A 19,531-nucleotide genomic window follows, 5' to 3' on the forward strand; every position below is an offset into this window, starting at 1 on the left:
ATTTCTGCCTTTCTGCAAAACAAGTGCTTAATAAATACTTGTTGATTGATTGTCCTTTAAAAGAGGAACTTACCTAAGTGAATCTCCCAAGTAGTGCAATGCATGGAGGAGATTGTTGAGTGAGGAAACTTCTGGTGCTGCTCCTAATCTCCTCCCCCACCGCCCCCCCCCCCATTCTTTGTAGAGATGAACTGTATTCTGTGGGGCTCAGGAAAAAAGTCACAGGGGGAAGAGATACAAGGACCACAGCAAAATATTAAAAACCTTGAATGAAATAGGTAAGCCATTACTGGGAGTCTCCTGCATCTATTCTGTTTGCAGCAATGGCAGGGGTGAGGAAGGGATCTTGAAAGGCCATGGGAATGGAAATTTAATAGCTCTTTTACTAAGTATGTTGTGAACTGAAATGAACAAAAACAACCATGAGAACTGCAGGGGCAAGAACACCCGCCCTGCTCCCATGGCTGAAGGCAGGCTCCAAGTAATTATATAGTGTAGCAATTCCTTAATCTTACCCACCCTAGGCTTAGAGTGAATCCCTGCGGGGCCTGCTGGGGCATCATTTTGTAAAGTTCACTGGCCTCTTAAAGGAAATGGCCTTACCTGTATCCCGCTTTAGATACCTGAAAAGTAAATAAACAAACCAAAGATTTCTAAAGTAAAAGTGAACCTATTTAGAGCAAACTGTCCAGGATAGAGAACCACCCAGGGAAAAATAGCCCATGGGTTTATGAGCTTAGGAATTTAAAGAAGAGGGGAGTATTTGAAAGTCATTCTGAGAGAAAGGAAGAATAGCCTTAGAGGAAGGGCTACTATATTTAGAGGTAGCCTCATGTGTCTTCATTTATTCATGCCTTCATGGTTGGAAGGAATTTAGAAGGGGTGAGGTCCTCTTCTCTGCCTTAGTTTGTTGGGAGGGCTGGTGGAATTAGGCCCAACTTTTTCTCTCTCCATCCCTCCCATGCCTTAAAAACTTTAAGAGGTATCAGATAATAGCACCTTAATTCTCAGTTGATTTCTTAGTGGAAACTAGTAAGCAATGGGCCCTCTTGGTGGTAAAGGCCAGTTAAAGCTAGAGGAAGTTCTAGGAAGGGAGGTAGGAAGCTGGTAAAGATGAAAATTATGACCTAAGGTATGGACCTAAAGGTATTCAAACTTTGTGACCTGTTTGAATTATACAGGAACAACTACCTTATCTAACATTCTAGGGGTGGGTTAGGATGGACACTAAACTTTCGAAAACTACATTTTTATTGATATATTTTGTTTTTAATCATCAGTGTATTTCTCTTCTCAGAGAGCTATTATAATAAAGAATAAGAGGGAAAAATTCAATTAAAACTATTCAGTATTTCAAAAAAGTCTGATGTTACATGTGGTGTTCCTTACCCATAATCTTCGATGTCTTCAAATAATTGAGATGGGGGAGGTGTCTTTCCGTATTTCTTCAGGCTTCAAAACTTTTCAAAATATCATTTTAACATTTTTTTCTCTATAATTATTTGTATTTTTGTCTTATCTCTTTATTAGATTCTGAGCTCCATAAAGACAACAACTGTATTTTCCCCCTAAATTTTGTTTACCTCTGCATCTATTCCAGTACTCTGCATATTGTAGGTATATAATGAATGTTTATTTTTATACTGTTTATAGGATTGTGGGTCTGTATTCAAAAATACACTCTGACTGTTCTCTTTCTATTTGCTTTGTGACTTTGAGGGATAGTGGATAGAAGATTAAGTAAAATGGAATGTGATAAACATTTATTTAGACCTACTATATGTCAAGCTCTGTGCTAAGTGCTTCTTTACAAATATTATAAATATTGACTCATTTGATAATGCTGAACTAATAACTGAAATGTTTAAAGACCCATTGGTGTGTGGGTGTGGTGATACATGCCTGTGATCTCTCATCCTGGAGGGTAGAGGCTTGACCTTAAGAGTACTGAGCTGCATTAAGCTGATTCCATGTCCTGCACTGATATGGTGAGCCTCTGGGAGTTGGGGGTAGAGGGAGAATGCTGCACTAGACTGCCCAAGGAGGGGCAAAGTGGCCCATGTTGGAAATGAAGCAGATCGCAGCTCCTGAGCAATTGGAGGGGGCCCACAAGCCCACTGTATTTTCATCCTGGGCAACATAAGGGGATGCAGTCTATGTAAGGAAGAAAAGAAGGAAGAGGTGGAGGGAGGGAGGAAGGAAGAATGAAGAAAGGAAGGGCAGACTTAGTAACAGAGCCATAACTAGCTAAAGCTATACCTGTCCCAGTTTCAGTTATATGGAAAGGAATGGCAGTACCAAGGTGAATCTTACCAGGTATATGCTTCTACCCCCGTAGGGGAATTGGAGAGGGAAAGTAGGTCCTTGGGACATGAACCAAGATGGGAAAGAATCATGTACCCATGTAAGGTCCTGTTCACAGTGGCTAATTTTAGCTCTTCCCAGAGGAAGGCTTCTAACACATTAGGAAGATCCTCTCCTGAGGGTTTATATGGCCAGTCAACCAGCATTTATTAAGTGCTTACTGTATGCTAGGCATTGTGCTAAGTATTGGGACTACAAATCCAAGTAGAAAGGCAGTCTTCACCTTCTAGGGATTCACATTCTAATGGGAAAAGATAATACCAAAAGGGACAGTGAAAAGGGGAGAGGGAGAGACAAAGACCTGGGTGCCAGGGCATAGTAGAAGAAGTTCAGAATGCAGCTTGGAGAGAAAGTAGACCTGGCTGGCTTGAGTGTCCGCCTTAAATGGAGGTTCTGGAAGGAGGCATAAAATCAAAGCGAGTGGCCCTAGGTGCTGAAGGTCCTTCCAATTTATGACTTCCAGTGCTGGATTATGGCTTGAGGATGAAGAACTAGGGCCTGGTGGAAGTCCAGGGTGTGGCCTAGAGAGGATCAAGGGAACATAAATGAGGACTGCGTGGTATTAGAAGACTTGTATGAGTTTCATTTTGCACCGATGGGAGCCCTACTCATATCTAGGAGATTCAATTCAATGTATCGCACATTTATTAAATCCCCTCTTTGTACCACACACTGGGGATACAAAGACCAAATTGAAATAGTTTCTGCCCTTAAAGAGTTTACATTCTATTGAAGGGTATGCAGTACATACATAGCTAAATATAAAGTAATTTTAAGAGGAGGATGAGTGCGAATAACAGTAATTAGGCAAAGTCTATTGTAGGAAGTGATACCTTGAGATGTGCTCTGGAGAAAACTAGGGAGTCTAATCAATCAAAGAATTTATTAAGTGTCTATGTGCCAAAAACACTGTGCCAGGTCCTGGGCTTACAGAAAGAAAAATGAAACAGTCTCTTTCCTCAAGGAGTTGATATTCTAAGAGATGGAAGTGATGAATTAAATCATTACAAATATGGGGACCAGTAATGCAAAGGTATAGAAATGGAATATAGACTGTCATGTATAGGGAACAGCTGATAGGCAAGTTTGATTTTGTATTTTATCCTAATGATCATATGGAAGGAAGTATTTTGTGTTTATAGTTCTGTATATTTGCTCCTTTAATCTAGAGTAGCTTCAAGGTGAGGTGAATTTTCCATCTGCTTCTTTATCTTCTTATTAGCATTGTATCAGAAGACCTACTTTAGCATCTCAACTCTGCTACCTGCATGATTGAATGCTAACTTCTGAGGGTTTCAGTTTTCTCACACATTGTAATGAAGAGGTGGTCTTAGTGATCTAAGATCACTTCCAGCTCTAAATTCTATGCTTTTATTATCCACTGATCCTACAAAGTTTGAGGTGTTGTATCTATCTGCTATGAGTGATTTTTTTTCAAACTGAACCTGCTTAATAGTTTTGCATGATTTGTTTGTGCTAGAGCAGCAACCTTTGCCTTTGATTAGTGACTTTCTAGTTGCCGAAGAGGGATTTAAGCCTATGTTGCTTGGTCCCAAAGTTTATCAAGTGGAAGTTAGATGGCCCTTTATATGGATAGAGAGATGATTCTTGTTCAAGTCCAGATTGGAGTAGGTGGCATCTGAGGTACCTTCTAGCTCTGAGTCTATGGGTGATTCTGCTTGTCTGCTGCCTGTTGCTAGACCTGCCTTTCTGTTGGTAACTTCCTTTCCTCTGGCTATAGACAGGGCTGGTTACATTTGCTACCATCTTTTTCTAGCCATATTACTTAAGGCTTAGTTTTGGTGAAGCTGTTTAGAAACTCTGGTACTTAAGTGGACAAACGAATCTTACACTCATGTATTAGAATCCTCAGCTTCCTTCAAAGCACTGCTCAGCTGATCACTTCCTACAAGAGGTTTTTTTTAAAATTTATTTAATATATTTAGTTTTCAGCATTGATTTTCACAAGAGTTTGAATTACAAATTTTCTCCCCATTTCTACCCTCCCCCCACTCCAAGATGGCATATATTCTGGTTGCCCTGTTCCCCAATCAGCCCTTCCTTCTGCCACCCCACTCCCCTCCCATCACCTTTTCCCTTCCTTTCTTGTAGGGCAAGATAAATTTCTACACCCCATTGCCTGTATATCTTATTTTCTAGTTGCATGCAAAAACCTTTTTTTTTTTGTTTTTGAACATCTGTTTTTAAAACTTTGAGTTCCAAATTCTCTCCCCTCTTCCCTTCCCACCCACCCTCCCTAAGAAGTCAAGCAATTCAACATAGGCCACATGTGTATCATTATGTATAACCCTTCCACGATACTCATGTTGTGAAAGACTATATTTTGCTCCTTCCCAACCCATCCCCCTTTATTGAATTTTCTCCCTTGACCCTGTCCCCTTTCGAAAGTGTTTGTTTTTGATTACCTCCACCCCCATCTGCCCTCCCCTCCATCATCCCCCCCCTTTTTTTAATCTTCTTCCCTCTTCTTTCCAGTAGGGTAAGATACCCAATTGAGTATGTATGGTATTCCCTCCTCAGGCCAAATCTGATGAGAGCAAGATTCACTCATTCCCCCCTCACCTGCCCTCTCCCCTCCTCCCACAGAACTGCTTCCTCTTGCCACCTTTATTTGAGATAATCCACCCCATTCTATCTTTCCCTATCTCCCTCTCTCAATATATTCCTCTTTCATCCCTTAATTTGATTTTATTTCTTTTAGATATCTTCCCTTCATCTTCAACTCACCCTGTGCCTGCTGTCACTCATTCTCTCTCTCTCTCTCTCTCTCTCTATATATATATATATATATATATATATGCACATACATATATACATACATACACATTCACTTATATAAATATATAATAAACATATGTATATATAATAAACATATATATATATATATATATATATATATATATATATATGCATATTCCCTTCAGCTACCCTAATACTGAGGTCTCATGAATCATACACTTCATCTTTCCATGTAGGAATGTAAACAAAACAGTTCAACTTTAGTAAGTCCCTTGCAATTTCTTTTTCTTGTTCTTTTTCTTGATTACCTTTTCATGCTTCTCTTGATTCTTGTGTTTGAAAGTCAAATTTTCTATTTGGCTCTGGTCTTTTCACTGAGGAAACTTGAAAGTCCTCTATTTTCTTGAAAATCCATATTTTGCCTTGGAGCATGACACTCAGTTTTGCTGGGTATGTGAGTCTAGGTTTTAATCCTAGCTCCATTGACCTCCGGAATATCTTATTCCAAGCCCTTCGATCTCTTAATGTAGAAGCTGCCAGATCTTGGATTATTCTGATTGTGTTTCCACAATACTCAAATTATTTCTTTCTGGCTGCTTGTAGTATTTTCTCCTTGATCTGGGAGCTCCAGAATTTGGTGATAATATTCCTAGGAGATTTCTTTTTGGGATCTATTTGAGGAGGCGATCGGTGGATTCTTTCAATTTCTATTTTGCCCTGTGGCTTTAGAATATCAGGGCAGTTCTCCTTGATGACAGTTTCTTGAAAGATGATATCTAGGCTCTTTTTTTGACCATGGCTTTCAGGTAGTCCAATAATTTTGAAATTGTCTCTCCTGGATCTATTTTCCAGGTCAGTGGTGTTTCCAATGAGATATTTCACATTGTCTTCCATTTTTTCATTCCTTTGGTTCTGTTTTATAATATCTTGATTTCTCCTCAAGTCACTAGCTTCCACTTGCTCCAATCTAATTTTTAAGGTAGTATTTTCTTCAGAGGTCTTTTGGACCTCCTTTTCCATTTGGCTACTTCTGCCTTTCAAGGCATTCTTCTCCTCATTGGCTTTTTGGAGCTCTTTTGCCATTTGAGTTAGTCTATTTTTTAGGGTGTTGTTTTCTTCAGTATATTTTTCAGTATTTTTTTTGGGTCTCCTTTAGCAAGTCATTGACTTGTTTTTCATGGTTTTCTCACATCCTTCTCATTTCTCTTCCCAATTTTTCCTCTACTTCTCTAACTTGCTTTTCCAAATCCTTTTTGAGCTCTTCCATAGCCTGGGACCAGTTCATGTTTTTCTTGGAGGCTTTTGTTGTAGGCTGTTTGACTTTGTTAACTTCTTCTGTCTGTATGTTTTGGTCTTCTTTGTCACCAAAGAAAGAATCCAAAGTCTGAGACTGAATCTGGGTGCATTTTTGCTGCCTGGCCATATTCCCAGCCAACTAACTTGACCCTTGAGTTTTTCAGTGGGGTATGACTGCTTGTAGAGTTTAGAGAACTATGTTCCTCACCTGGGGGGCTGCGCCAGCTCTGCCACACCAGCACTCCTCCTTCCCCAAGAACCCCAACCCAGACTGGACTTAGATCTTCAGCAGGTTCTTCACTCCTTCTCTGATCCGCCACTTAATTCCTCCCACCAGGTGGGCCTGGGGCCGGAAGCAAATGCAGCTGAACTTCTGTAGCTGCCCCGGGGCTGCGGTGGAACCTCGAACTCCTTCCACTCCCGAAGCTTTTCCCACTAACCTTCTCTGTTGTCTTTGGTGTTTGTGGGTTGAGAAGTCTGGTAACTGCTGCAGCTCACTGATTCAGGGCTCTAGGGCACACTCCGCCCGTCTCCTGGTCTGGTTGGTCTGTGCCGCTCATGCTGGGCTCTGCTCCACTCCACTCCCAGCTCCCAGCTCCGTGTGGGATAGACCTCACCCAGAGACCATCCAGGCTGTCCTGGGCTGGATCCCTGCTTCCCTCTGCTGTTTTGTGGGTTCTGCAGTTCTAGAATTGGTTCAGAGCCATTTTTTATAGGTTTTTGGAGGGACTCAGCGGGGAGCTCACACTAGTCCCTGCTTTCCAGCTGCCATCTTGGCTCCGCCCCCCAATCCTCCCTACAAGAGGTTTTACCTGATCATTATATGCACGCCCCTCTTCCTGAAATTACTTTGTATTTAACTGTGCATAGTCTACATAAAATAATCTTTGCCTCTAAAGATCTGTGGTCTTGGGGTCTACTGGGGCGAAGGGGTGTGTGTGTGTGTGTGTGTGTGTGTGTGATAAAACTGACAAGATTGGAGCAGGTGTCCTGAAGGGAGGTGACATTTAAATTGAGTTTTTAAGGATGTTTAGAATTTGTTGTGTATGTTGTTGAGAAAGGTATTACAGATAAGGAATAACATTAGGAAGTGGGGAGGTATGAGGCATAGTAGGAAGACAGTTAACTAGGTTTGTTAATCTAGCTGGAGCACAAGGTTCACATAGAAGAATGAGGGGAGGTTAGATTGCCAACAGTCTGGGGTCTGAGGGCCAAGTTAAAGATTATGGACTTTGCCAAGTAATAAGGGAGCCCACTGATCATTCCAAGGAGGGGAGTAACATGCTCTAAACTGTCATCAAAAGTGGCTCATGAGCTTATTTCCTTTATAAAGTGATGAGTGCAATGCTAACAGACTTTAACCGTGTAGGAGCCCAGCATTCAATGTTTTCATAGGACTTGAGTAGAAGTCCTGGCTTTGCTCTTTGTTATCTGTGTACCATTGGACAAGTTACTTAAGTTTTTGGAGTCTTTTGCCTCATCTGTAAAGTGGGAATGATAACATTTTCACTACTTAAAATACTGCCTGGTCATGAGGAAAGTCCTTTGTAAAACTGTGAGTTTTTTTACATAGGGATAAGTAGAAATAGTGGCAGTTTTTGAACTCAGCAATTGTTTCAAGTCAACAAGCATTAATTAAGTGCCTAATGTGGGCCAGGCACTGTGCCAAATGCTGGCTGTACAAAGAAAGAGAAAACAGTTCCTGCTTTCAAGTACCCTCAGATTTACAGTTGATGACCTGTGTTTACCTTCTGGTTCTGTTATTTGCTACCTGTGTGACCTTGGGACTATCACTTCCCCTTTGAAGGCTTCAGTTTCCTTATCTGTGAAATGAGAGGGAATTAGATTAGATGATCTTTCAAGTCTGGTTCAGCTCCAAATCCTTGCTATCTTGTATTACTTCAGCTGCAACCACTGCCGAATCTAGAGAAGATCAGGTTGCGCTAGGCATGAGTTGGGAGATAACTGAGGATGACAGTTAGGGGAGGAGGCGGTATGCTGGGGTAGGACTGTGCTAAGTGTTCTGAGGGGAGCCCTTAGGAGTTTGCATGCTTATAATGTGGCTTGCGGGGCAGAGATTGGTGTGGAGATCGGACTTATGCCCTAAATCAAAATGACTGATGTACTTAGTCAAACACACATAGTGTTGTGGGGCTCAAGAAAGGGTGATATTGGGGTCCTTGATATCAGTCAGTATATCTGTTATGAGTATTCCAAGTCCATGGCAGGATAATACACAAAAAATGAATGCATCCTGAGTAATGATTGATAGCTAACACTCATAGCGAACTTTAAGATTTGTAAGGCATTTGCACATATCTCATTTGATCCTCACACAACCTTGTAAGGTAGGTGTTGTTATTCTGCTAATTTTATGGATCCAGAAACTAAGGTTGGGGAGGAGGCTTACTCAGGCCATCTTCTTAACTCTGTCTAGTACTTTATCCACTGTACCATCAGCTTCCTAAGAAATGGGTGTAGGGTTAACTCTTCTCTTCCCCCTGCCGATGTTTATCTGCTCTCACTTATACATGTGCACATTGTTTCTCTCCATAGAAATAGCTGCATATTGATTTAGACCTAAGTTGATGCCCAAATAACTGGAAACCCTTTGTCAAAATGGGTTTTGATCCAAATATTGTACATTAAAAAAATTCTCAGCACAAATCAATATTACCAGAATTGGAAGAGAGACAGAAGTGAGAGCAACTCCCTTTTCTAAGGGGGACAAATTTTGGAAATCTGGTTTCTCTTTCCTGCATGTTGTTGTTCTCTCTTTTTCAGCTCCACTGGAGGTTGATAATGACAAAGCTTTGGTTTTGTTTGGCTGTGTCATAACTTAATCCTAATTTAAAGGTGAAATCCAAGATTGAAGAAGGAATTGAGAAGAGAGATGCTGTATTCTAAGTGCTTTCTGAAGGAAGTAAACAGTGCGTGTAGGTGAAGGAGGATAGGAGCCTCTTAAGCCCAAATTCAATGTAGATAGGTGACCTGAGCTGACTCTAAGCTTGGCACTAAGGCAGTTATTTTATTTATATGGCACAGTGGCAAGATTGCTCTGGCTTGACTTTCATCTCTGGGTAGCAGAGCTGCTTAGACCAGTTAAAAAATTTGAAATAACATTTATGAAGAGTGCAAGTATTTATAAAGGGGGCAATGCAGCCCCTACCCCCCAAATAAAACAGCTTTCATATCAATTTGATGATGGACATGTGTCCTAGGACAGATCTTTGTGTCTGCTCACTTCTTTTCATCATCTGTTCGCCCTCTTTGTTTTCTTTAGCATCCCAGCAGAGCCAAGCAGCACAGAGTTGTCTCTCATTCCCTGCAATTTGATCCTTTGTCATAATGCTAGATTATGATCTCGAATTCCCCTTACATCCCTTGGTTGGAACCTACAACCAATTGGAATGTTTTGGGATTCATATTCCAGGGAAAGATGCAATTTTCAACAAAATAAGCAGTTACTTTTTATATATTCTTGAGTGATCTATGATACATTTGACTTTAAAGCAACAGTTATCAAGCATTTATTAAGTGTTTATTCTTCAACAGGTGCTCTCCTAAGTTCTGGGGCTAGGAAAAAAGGCAAAAACTGTTTCTGCTAGGAAGAAGCTCACATTCTAATGGGGGTCAGGGTGAGAGGGTAAAATGTTAGGTACATATATCATAGACATAGAGTAGATAGAAAGTAATCTCAGTGGAAAAGGCACTAGCAGGTAGGAGGTGTGGTAGGGTGGGAGGGGATTAGAAAAAATCTCTTATAGAAAGTAGGATTTGAGCTGAGCCTTGTAGGAGGCCAGGCAAGCAAAAGCAATAGCAAAAACAAATTCCCAAACAATTAAGCATAAATTTATAGCTAGTTACATTTTAAAAAATGGATATCAACATCCAAACACCCATAATAGATTATAAATTGCTTTCTTATTAACTTTAATTTACAGAAATCAAATTTCTTCCCTACCAACTCACCAGCATTAAAAAAGAAAACAGAACTCTTGTAACAAATATGCACATAATTCATCAAAACAAACTTCTCCATTGACCATATCAAAAATTGTATCTCTTTCTTCACCTTGAGTGCAGTAGCTTTCTGATAGGAGGTGTGTATTTCACCATTAGTTCTCTGGAGTTATGACTGGTCATTACATTGATCAAAGTACTTAAGGCTTTCAAAGTTTTAAGTTTTCACAGTGTTGTTGTGATTGTATAAATTGTTTTCCTTGTTTTGCTTACTTCACTCTGTATTGGTTCATACAAGTTACCCCAGGTTTCACTGAAGCTGTCTGTCACATCATTTCTTATGGCACAACAGTATTCCATTACATTCCTGATGCATATTTGTTCAGACATTCCCCAATTAATGGGCCCCTTCTTGGGTTTCAGTTCTTTGCTACTACAAAAACCTCTGCTATAAACATTTTTGTACATATGAATCCTTCCCTCTCCCTTCCTTTTTTCATCTCCTTGGGACTAGAAGCCTATCTGTGGTATTGGTGGGTCAAAGAATATGGAGATTTTAATGACTTTTTGGACATAGTTCCTAATTGTTTTCCACAGTGGCTGAACCAATTCACATCTCCACCAACAGTGTACCTGTTTTCCTGTTGGCCCTCTCAGTCTTTGTCATATTCCCTTTTTGTCAGCTTTGCCAGTATTAAAAGTGTGAGGTAGAACCTCAACTTTCCTTTAATCTTCTCTGATTATTGGTGATTTGTAGTACATGGAGGGGAGTAAGATATAAGAAGACTGGAAAGGTAGGAAGGAGCAAGGTTTGGAAAGGCTTTAAAAGAGGAAGATTTTTTTCAAAAAGGGACAGGGTCAGGGGAGAAAATTGGATAAAGGGGGATAGGCTAAGAAGGAGCAAAATATAGTTAGTCTTTCACAACATGAGTATTGTGGAAAGGTTTTACATAATGATATGCATGTGGCCTATGTAGAATTACTTGCCTTCTTAGGGAGGGTGGGTGGGGAGGGAAGAGGGGAGAGAATTTGGAACTCAAAGTTTTAAAAACAGATGTTCAAAAACAAAAAAAAAAAGTTTTTGCATGCAACTGGAAAGTAAGATACACAGGCAATGGGGTGTAGAAATTTATCTTGCCGTACAAGAAAGGAAGGGAAAAGGGGATGGGAGGGGAGTGGGGTGACAGAAGGGAGGGCTGACTGGGGAATGGGGCAACCAGAATATATGCCATCTTGGAGTGGGGGGGAGGGTAGAAATGGGGAGAAAATTTGTAATTCAAACTCTTGTGAAAATCAATGCTGAAAACTAAATATATTAAATTAGTTGGTAGTCTGAAAAAAATAAAAATAAAAAAAGAGGAAGTTTTTTAGGTTTTATCCTGGTGATAGTAGGGAGCTGTTGGAGCTTATTGTATAGCAGGGTGACCTGGCCTGACCCGAGCTTAAGGAAGATCAGTTTGACAACTGAGTAGAGGATGGACATTTATCTGGCATGGAGGCGAATGTAGTTGTAAAGGACAAACTAAGAAGCCAACAGAATTAATGGGAAATAGAGAGGCTTCAGGAAGGGAGACCAACCACTAGGCTAGTGCAATGAAATAGAAGTTAGGTGTGGAGGGCCTTCCAGGAGTGGCATTATCAGAGGAGGGTAGGGCAGGTGGGAGCATGAGAGGCTTAGTATGATACCTAGGTTTCAAGCTTGGGAGACCGGGAGGATGATAGTACTCTTGATAGTAATAGGGAAGTTACGAAGAGGGTAGGCTTTGGGAGAAAAGATAACAAATTCAGTTTTGGACATATTGAGTTTAAGATGTCTGAGACATTCAGTTTGAGATGCCTAAAAGGCAGATATAGATACAAGACTGGATGTCAGGAAAGAGGTTAGAACTGTACTAATAGAACATTGGAAAAAATAGAATAGCTGGGGAGTAAGGAAGTGGCGGAAGCCTTATTTAGACCAGTACACTGAAAAGATTGATAGTTAAAAGACATAAAAATATCAAATTGCTTATGATCTCAGGGAGGGGGTATAGGAGGGGAGAGAGGGAGAGAGAGTTTGGAACTCAAAGTTTTTAAAAAATGAATGTTAAAAATTGCTTTTACATGTAATTGGGAAAAATAAAATATTCAAAAAATTAAAAAATAGGATAGAAGGTAAATGGAGCTTTAGGGACAAATATAGTGTCCATTCCCTTTCTGTCTCTCCCTCCCCCCCTCCCTCCCATAAGACTCATGCCTATTTGTAGGCATGAGGGAATGAGCCTAGAAGGAAATAAAATGAAGATGGAGAGAAACTTAGCAAATTCAGTTCAAGCATCATTTATTAAACACTATGTTTAAGGGAGTATTTTAGGGGCTAGAGTTACAAAGATGAAAAATGATACAGTTCAGTTGCTGGGAATATGTACCATAATAAGTATAATATAAGGTAGGGCACGATAGGGACAGAGATCTGAAAGGCAGAGATGAAGAGGGAATGCATTCCAGGCATGGACGGTGGATTGTATGAACGTGTGGTGGTGAAAAATGGCATATCAAGCTTGGGAAACAACTTAATAGTGCAGTTTGGCTGGAATGTAGAGTATCTGAAGTGAAATGATGTGAACTAAAAGTGGAGAGGCAGGTGGAAGCCAGATTGTTTGGGCCCAGAATGCCATGCTAATGTATTTATAGTTTTTGAGCTGGGCAGTGCTGATTATTTTGTCAGCGATATGAAGGTTGCACTAGAGAGGAGAAGGGCTGGGAATAAGGAGACCAATTAGAAGGTTCCTCCAGCAGTGGGGGCAAGAGGTGATGAAGATATTAATGAGGTGGTGCTAGTAGGAGTATAGAAGAAGGGACTTATGTGAGAGAGACTGGACAAATGGAATCTACAGAATTTGGCAACAGAGTAATTGGAGGGGTATAAGGAAGTTAAGAATCAGAGATGTCTGAGATTTTGAGACTGGGTGACTGGGAAGATGGTGGCTTCAACAGGAATTGGGAAGTTGGGTAGGAGGGCTGAGTTTTGTAGGGGTGATTAGTTTTAAAGATGTTAATTTGGATGTGACAGTAATTATCTAGGTAGACTAGGTAGTTGAAAGTTGGGATTGGGCTTGGATGCATAAATTTCGCATTCATCTGCGTAAGAGTGAGTTTTGAATTTATGGAATGAATGAAATTACCGAGGGAGAGAGTATAGAGGTAGTATAGGACTGTTGATGGGACCTTGGGGATCACTCGCTCTTAGGGGTGAGAGGATAATAAACCACTGAAAGAAAAAGCAATTTGAAGGTAGGACCAGGTTTAGAGCAGTGAATTGGAAGTCAAGGGAAAAGGGAATATCCAGGGAAAGTTAGGTGTACACAATGTCAAATGCTACAGAAAAGGTTAAAGTGCATGAGGAATAGGAATAGGTTTGGAAGGGGAACATTTAGGGAGAGATTAAAGATGTCTGAAAGTACTATAACCTCCCACAGGTCTGCAACTCTGTATTTGTGTTGATTATAATAGTCACTGAAATATTAGTTCAGTGGAATTAAGAGCACAGAGGAAAGGGTCATGCAAAGGAGTATGGACACATTTTTCTCTGATAACAGGAATAGAGGAATTTGGTCATTAAAAAAAAAGATATACATTTCAAGAATCAGGGTGTTGTATAGTAAATGGAGAGCCAAGCTTGGAACTAAGAAGATCTGGGTTCAAGTCTAGCCTCTGACACATACTGACTCTGTGACCCTTTGTTGGTAGAGGGAGTTTCATTAGTGACCTGAAATCTATGAATAAGATCCCTTTGGGGCTGTAGATCCTAGATTAAGTATCTCTATGCTATCCACAAATTGCTTGGGGCACAGATAGTAAAGTGCTGTGCTCAGAGTCTTATACATACATATGTATTATCTATCTATCTATCTATCTATCTATCTATCTATCTATCTATCTGCCTGTCTGTATCTTGCCTTCCCTTCTTCCCTCACAGAGTAGTTGTGAAGAAAGAGCTTGGCAGGCCTTTAAAACTTAATACAAATGTGTATTATAACTTTCACTTAGATTATCTTTGATTATTATGACAGTCCTGTTTGATGAGCAGAGCGAATATTATTATCATTTTTTAGAAAAGTGTAAGAGGGAAGATAGAGAGCCGATAGCATGAAAGCTTCAAACTTTTTAGTGAAGTTAGAGCATGATCTTTAGTTGGGTGAGGATAGGACAGGAGGAAGATTAAGAGAATTTTTTTTTCTGGTATTTAATATAAAAGACATCCTAGAATTCTGAGAAGATTAAGAAGCCTTGTATGAACTGATGGAAAATGAAGTAACCAGAACTAGGAAAACACTCACTCTCTCTCTCTCTCTCTCTCTCTCTCTCTCACACACACACACACACACACACACACACACACACACACAATCCCCAAACAAAACTGAATGCTGTGTAATATAATGACCAGTGGTTGACCCTGAAGAAGAGTTGAGAAAATGCTATTTCCCACCTTTGCAGAGGTGGAGGACTCTAAGTGTAGAATATTGCATATACTGTTAGACCTGTTATGTTGGGTAGCTTTGCAGAACTGCTTATCTTTTTTATTTCCCTTTTCATTCCTTAATATAGGTCATGACTGTCTGGGCATGTTAAGGGGAAGGGAAATACTTGGAAATGAAGGAGACATAAAAACAGAAATTATCAATAAAAAGAAAAAAGTTAAACTAAAAAAAGACCACAAAAAAATTCTACAATTCTGTTGGATCTAAGGTAGCTCAGTACATACAGTGCTGGGCCTGGAGCCAGGAAGATTAATCTTCCTGAGTCCAGATCCAGACTCAGATACTCACTAGCTATGTGGCCCTAAGCAAGTCACTTAACCCTGTTTGCCTCAGTTTCCTCATCTGTAAAATGAGCTGGAGAAGGAAATGGCAAACCCCTCCAGTATCTCTGCCAAGAAAACCCAAGTGGGGTCATGAAGAGTTGCTCATGATTGAAAATGACTGAACAACAACAACAGCAACTCCTCTCAATTGTTTCTGTGTCTCTGGGTGAAGCTGTTTTATTAGCTCAGGAAACACTAGGACTTCCTTTATTTTCAAGGTTTTTCTGATTGCTCTTTGTGCTCACCTCCTGGCAAAAGCTTTGTTTTTTCTTCAGGGAATCTAAAAATGCATTAGCCATGGATTTATGCCAAACTTGATTATTCTAGGCATATTTCACTTTGTATTTGCTCTAAGTCACTAAAGCATTAATTTGAAAACTGTGATTTTCTCCTGTGTTGTTATTAGACCATCTGGTAGCAGCTTCATTCGGTACTCTTTCAATGTCTATGTTCAATTTAATTTAATTAAAAGAATATTTATTGAATGCCTACTACATGCAACACTGTCAAAGCTGCTGCTCTCGTATGCTTAAGAAGCATACAGTCTACTTGGATGCAGCAAGAACTGAAAGAGATCCAAGAGTCTTAGTAGACTTGCAAGTTCAATATGCATTAGCAGCCTTAAAAACTAATTCAATCTTGGGCGTAGATTAAAGGACTAGGGAGGTGAGAGTCTTTCAGTACTTTCCCTTATCAGACCTCATTTGGAGTATTACATTCAGTTCTGAAGATCACAGTTTAAGAAGGACATTGCTAAACTACAGAGTGAATAGAGGAGGGCAACTGGGATAGTGGAAGGCCATGAATGGACAGCCTATGATGACTGGTTAAAGCAATTAGGCTTATTTAGCTTGGCAAAGAGAAAACTCATCAGGATTTGATAGCTCTCTTCAAGTATTTGGAGGGCCAGTGTGTGTGTGTGTGTGTGTGTGTGTGTGTGAGAGAGAGAGAGAGAGAGAGAGAGAGAGAGAGAGTCAGAGTTTTGTTCTCTTTGCCTCCAGAGGGCATAACCAGGAGCAATGGGTGGAATTGTAAAGAGAGCAAGTTAGGCTTGATCTCAGAAAAACTTCCCAATAATTAGAGCAGCCCCGAAGTGGGAATGGGCTGCCTTGAGAGAAATGGGATCCCCCATCTTGGAGGTATTCAGGAGAGGCTAAACCACTTTTTGTTTGGTGTATTATAGAGAAAATTCTTGGGTTGGCTAGGTGGCTGTTGGCCTTTTCATTCTCAGATACTGCAGTTCTTCTGAAGACAAAGTCACTGAAAACTATACCGCAAGGCAGGCCAGAGCCAAAATATGTATCTTAGCAGTTTCTGTCCATTTTGATGAACTAGTTTTTTTTCCTATAGAATCAAGAGAAACATGTTTAATCGCTCTTCCACATGTAAAAACTGTAAGCGAGATGCGAACCAAGGTGCTCTGGGGATTCAGAGGTAGGAAAGCTTTCACATCATGTTGCAGGAAAGTCTTCACAAAGAAGGTCATATTTGACAAACAGGATTTCAATAAACAGAAATAATTGTGGGCAGGCATTTAGCAAGCCCCTCATTGTCTGGTAATGAGTTTATCATTGTCATTCACTTCCTGTATTTTTTTGAATTCTTCAATTTACTTTAAAAAGCAATGTGGATCCTAAAAATTTGAAAACAAAAAAACATTCTATTTCCATTCTGTTTGTTGAGCCAAATATAAAACATTTGATGAAGTCTAGCATCCTGAATTTGGGGGAGTAAGGAAAGAGATAGTTTATTTTTAAAGCTAGAGCCATACTGATCTCGAGTGATTTATATACTTGCAGAGCATTGTCTCAAAGAATGCACTACAGTATCGAGGGAATTCCCAGCACGATGCCCAGGAGTTTCTGTTATGGCTTTTGGACCGTGTGCATGAAGATCTCAACAATTTTGTGAAACAGAGTGGCCGACCTCCCTTGAAGGTAAAGGAATTTATTTGTTTTTCTTTCTGTTCTTTTGGTTGGATGTAACAAATGTACAAGAAGAGGGGTAGAAAGAAAGCCTGTCCTCCCAAATTGTTATATATTATTTTTGCAGAGTTTAAATTTAATTAAAGCAATACAGTGGAGTAAAAAGATCTGGATAAACTGTAAAATATATGAGGAAATAGTGAAGGCGTTTCATGTGCCTACAGGTGTGCTTGGAACAGTGGACGTTAAAGAGATATTTAAGTATCAAATCAGTAAGCAAATCAATGAAAATATGAAGTAATATGCCAGGGTGAGTGATACAGGTGATTCATGCTGCTGCAGTTCAGAGAATTTGAGATATCATTGTGAACTGAATTGGTCCTTGTAATCTCTGTGAAAGATGTAGGATTTGACTTAGGCCCTAAAAGAGAGGAAATATGTGTGCATGGATAGGAAGGGGGGATAGCATTCCAGGTAGGGGAAACTCTGAGCAAAGGTAAAGATCTAGAAATGCTAACAGTCCATTTGAGAAGAGAGATGGTGACGAGACCAGTGTGGTGGATTTCCATCTGATTAGCTGTTTTTAATTAGGCGATCGATGATCAAATTCAATAAACAGATATCTTTCATGAGGACTTCTGGAGCCAGGAAGACTTAAATTTAAATCTTGCCTTACATACTAATTACGTAAACCTTTTACAAGTCAGTTACAACCTCTCTGTCTCATTTCAATCATCTCAAAATGAGGATAATTACAACACCTACTTAACAGGGTTATTGTTATCAAACGGGATGATATTTTAAAAGCACGTGGCACACCTTAAAGTGCTCTATAAGTGTTGGCTATTATTACTATTCTTACTGTTCCTGACATATGCCCTTTAGTTTAGAAGATGTTTGTGAATTTTAAAAGCTAACCTCTAGTGAAGCATTGATATTTCCATTTTAAAGACTTGTCCTTTCTTTTTCAGCCTCCATTGGAAGATGATGTAGTGCCTGAGGGACCTTCCTTTCCAGTCAGTAGTACTTTTGTACAAGAACTTTTTCAAGCCCAGTACAGGTATAGTATGTCATTAGCTTTGAGGAATGTATGGCAGTATGTGGAATCTCTGTTGTATTTAGGACAATGAGCCTCTTCTAATCTCTGAAGGGGGAGGAAAGCTTCATGTGATACACACGAACAATTAGCTACACAGCCCTCTGTTTTGTTCTTTTAGCCTGGTGGTAGCCGATTCTTTGTTCTTTGCAAATATAGGAACACAAGAATTTTGATATTGAGTCAGTCCTGTGGTGCATCTCCCTTTGGTAGTGGTGAACATTGGGGAATGTTTGTGCGGGAGGATATGACTTTCCATCAGGGCACCAAACTTCATTGGGAATATATACTCCCTGATATTTTAATTTCCGTTTAACATTGAATTTACTTACTCCTCCTCCCTTAAAAGAAGAAGGCACAAAACTATATTTATAGCTGATGTCAACAATTTGGGATAATAACCTTCATATACTTAATGGTATACCTACTGTGAAAGTGTTATATAGTGCCCCCTGCTTTGGATCCCGCTCAATTTTATCTTTGTACACAGCATTCTCACCACTGGTAAAGATTTGTACCCATTTGATACAACTGTAGCTAAAGCATTCCATTTTAAAACTGAAACTAAAAGCAATTACAGTGGATCTTTTTTTGGGGGAAGAGTTTGGATAGGATATATCAGTTACTGGCTTTGTACGTACATATGCATATGAATGTAAGTACAGCTACAGTTTTATACACACACACATATATCATCAAATTATTATTAGTAGAAGATGTTGTCTTGGCCATAGAATAATCTTTTATTTGTTAAAACAGGTTTCTATATGTGAAATGTTGACACATTTCCTTAGTGTGTACGCAGGGATTTGTTGTTTGCAGATTCTGTTATTTTATTTGTTTTGTTCTTTCAAACATTTTCTCTTTCCCCCTTAGCTTTGAAAATAACCTGGTCTACTTTGGAGATTCTGGCTCAGGACTTGCCCCATTTGCTACTCTCTTCTAACCTTACTAGTCACTTTACTACTTGTCATTTCTTAGTCCTTACTAGAATTCCTTGCCTCCTGCCCACCCCCCCAACAACCTAAACAAAACCCTACACCAAATAGCCATTTCAATAACTAAGAGTGAAAATGTCCACATAATGTTTTGGTAAAATTTGTACATTTAAATATATCTCATAAATGAGATGAATGTGCTTTGTAAATAATAAAGTGCTATATAAATTTAAAATATTATAATGATTATTAAAATATTGTATCATGAAACGTTAATAGATAAATAATGAAATAATCCACCACGGAGATTGATGAAACGAAAAAGTGAAAAATACAGGATTTT

General features: G+C 39.6%; 1 protein-coding gene across 1 annotated transcript in view; it reads left to right on the top strand.

The window, feature by feature from the left end:
* Window positions 1-19,531, top strand: part of USP31 (ubiquitin specific peptidase 31) — a 131,168-nt gene that overhangs the window by 38,071 nt on the left and 73,566 nt on the right. The window contains exons 2-3 of the mRNA XM_036738184.1: window positions 17,029-17,166; window positions 18,126-18,214. Of these exons, the coding sequence (XP_036594079.1) occupies window positions 17,029-17,166; window positions 18,126-18,214 (227 nt within the window). The remainder of the gene's footprint in view (window positions 1-17,028; window positions 17,167-18,125; window positions 18,215-19,531) is intronic.

The sequence above is a fragment of the Trichosurus vulpecula genome, chromosome 9 (assembly GCF_011100635.1).
Source record: "Trichosurus vulpecula isolate mTriVul1 chromosome 9, mTriVul1.pri, whole genome shotgun sequence".
Classification (NCBI taxonomy): domain Eukaryota; kingdom Metazoa; phylum Chordata; class Mammalia; order Diprotodontia; family Phalangeridae; genus Trichosurus; species Trichosurus vulpecula.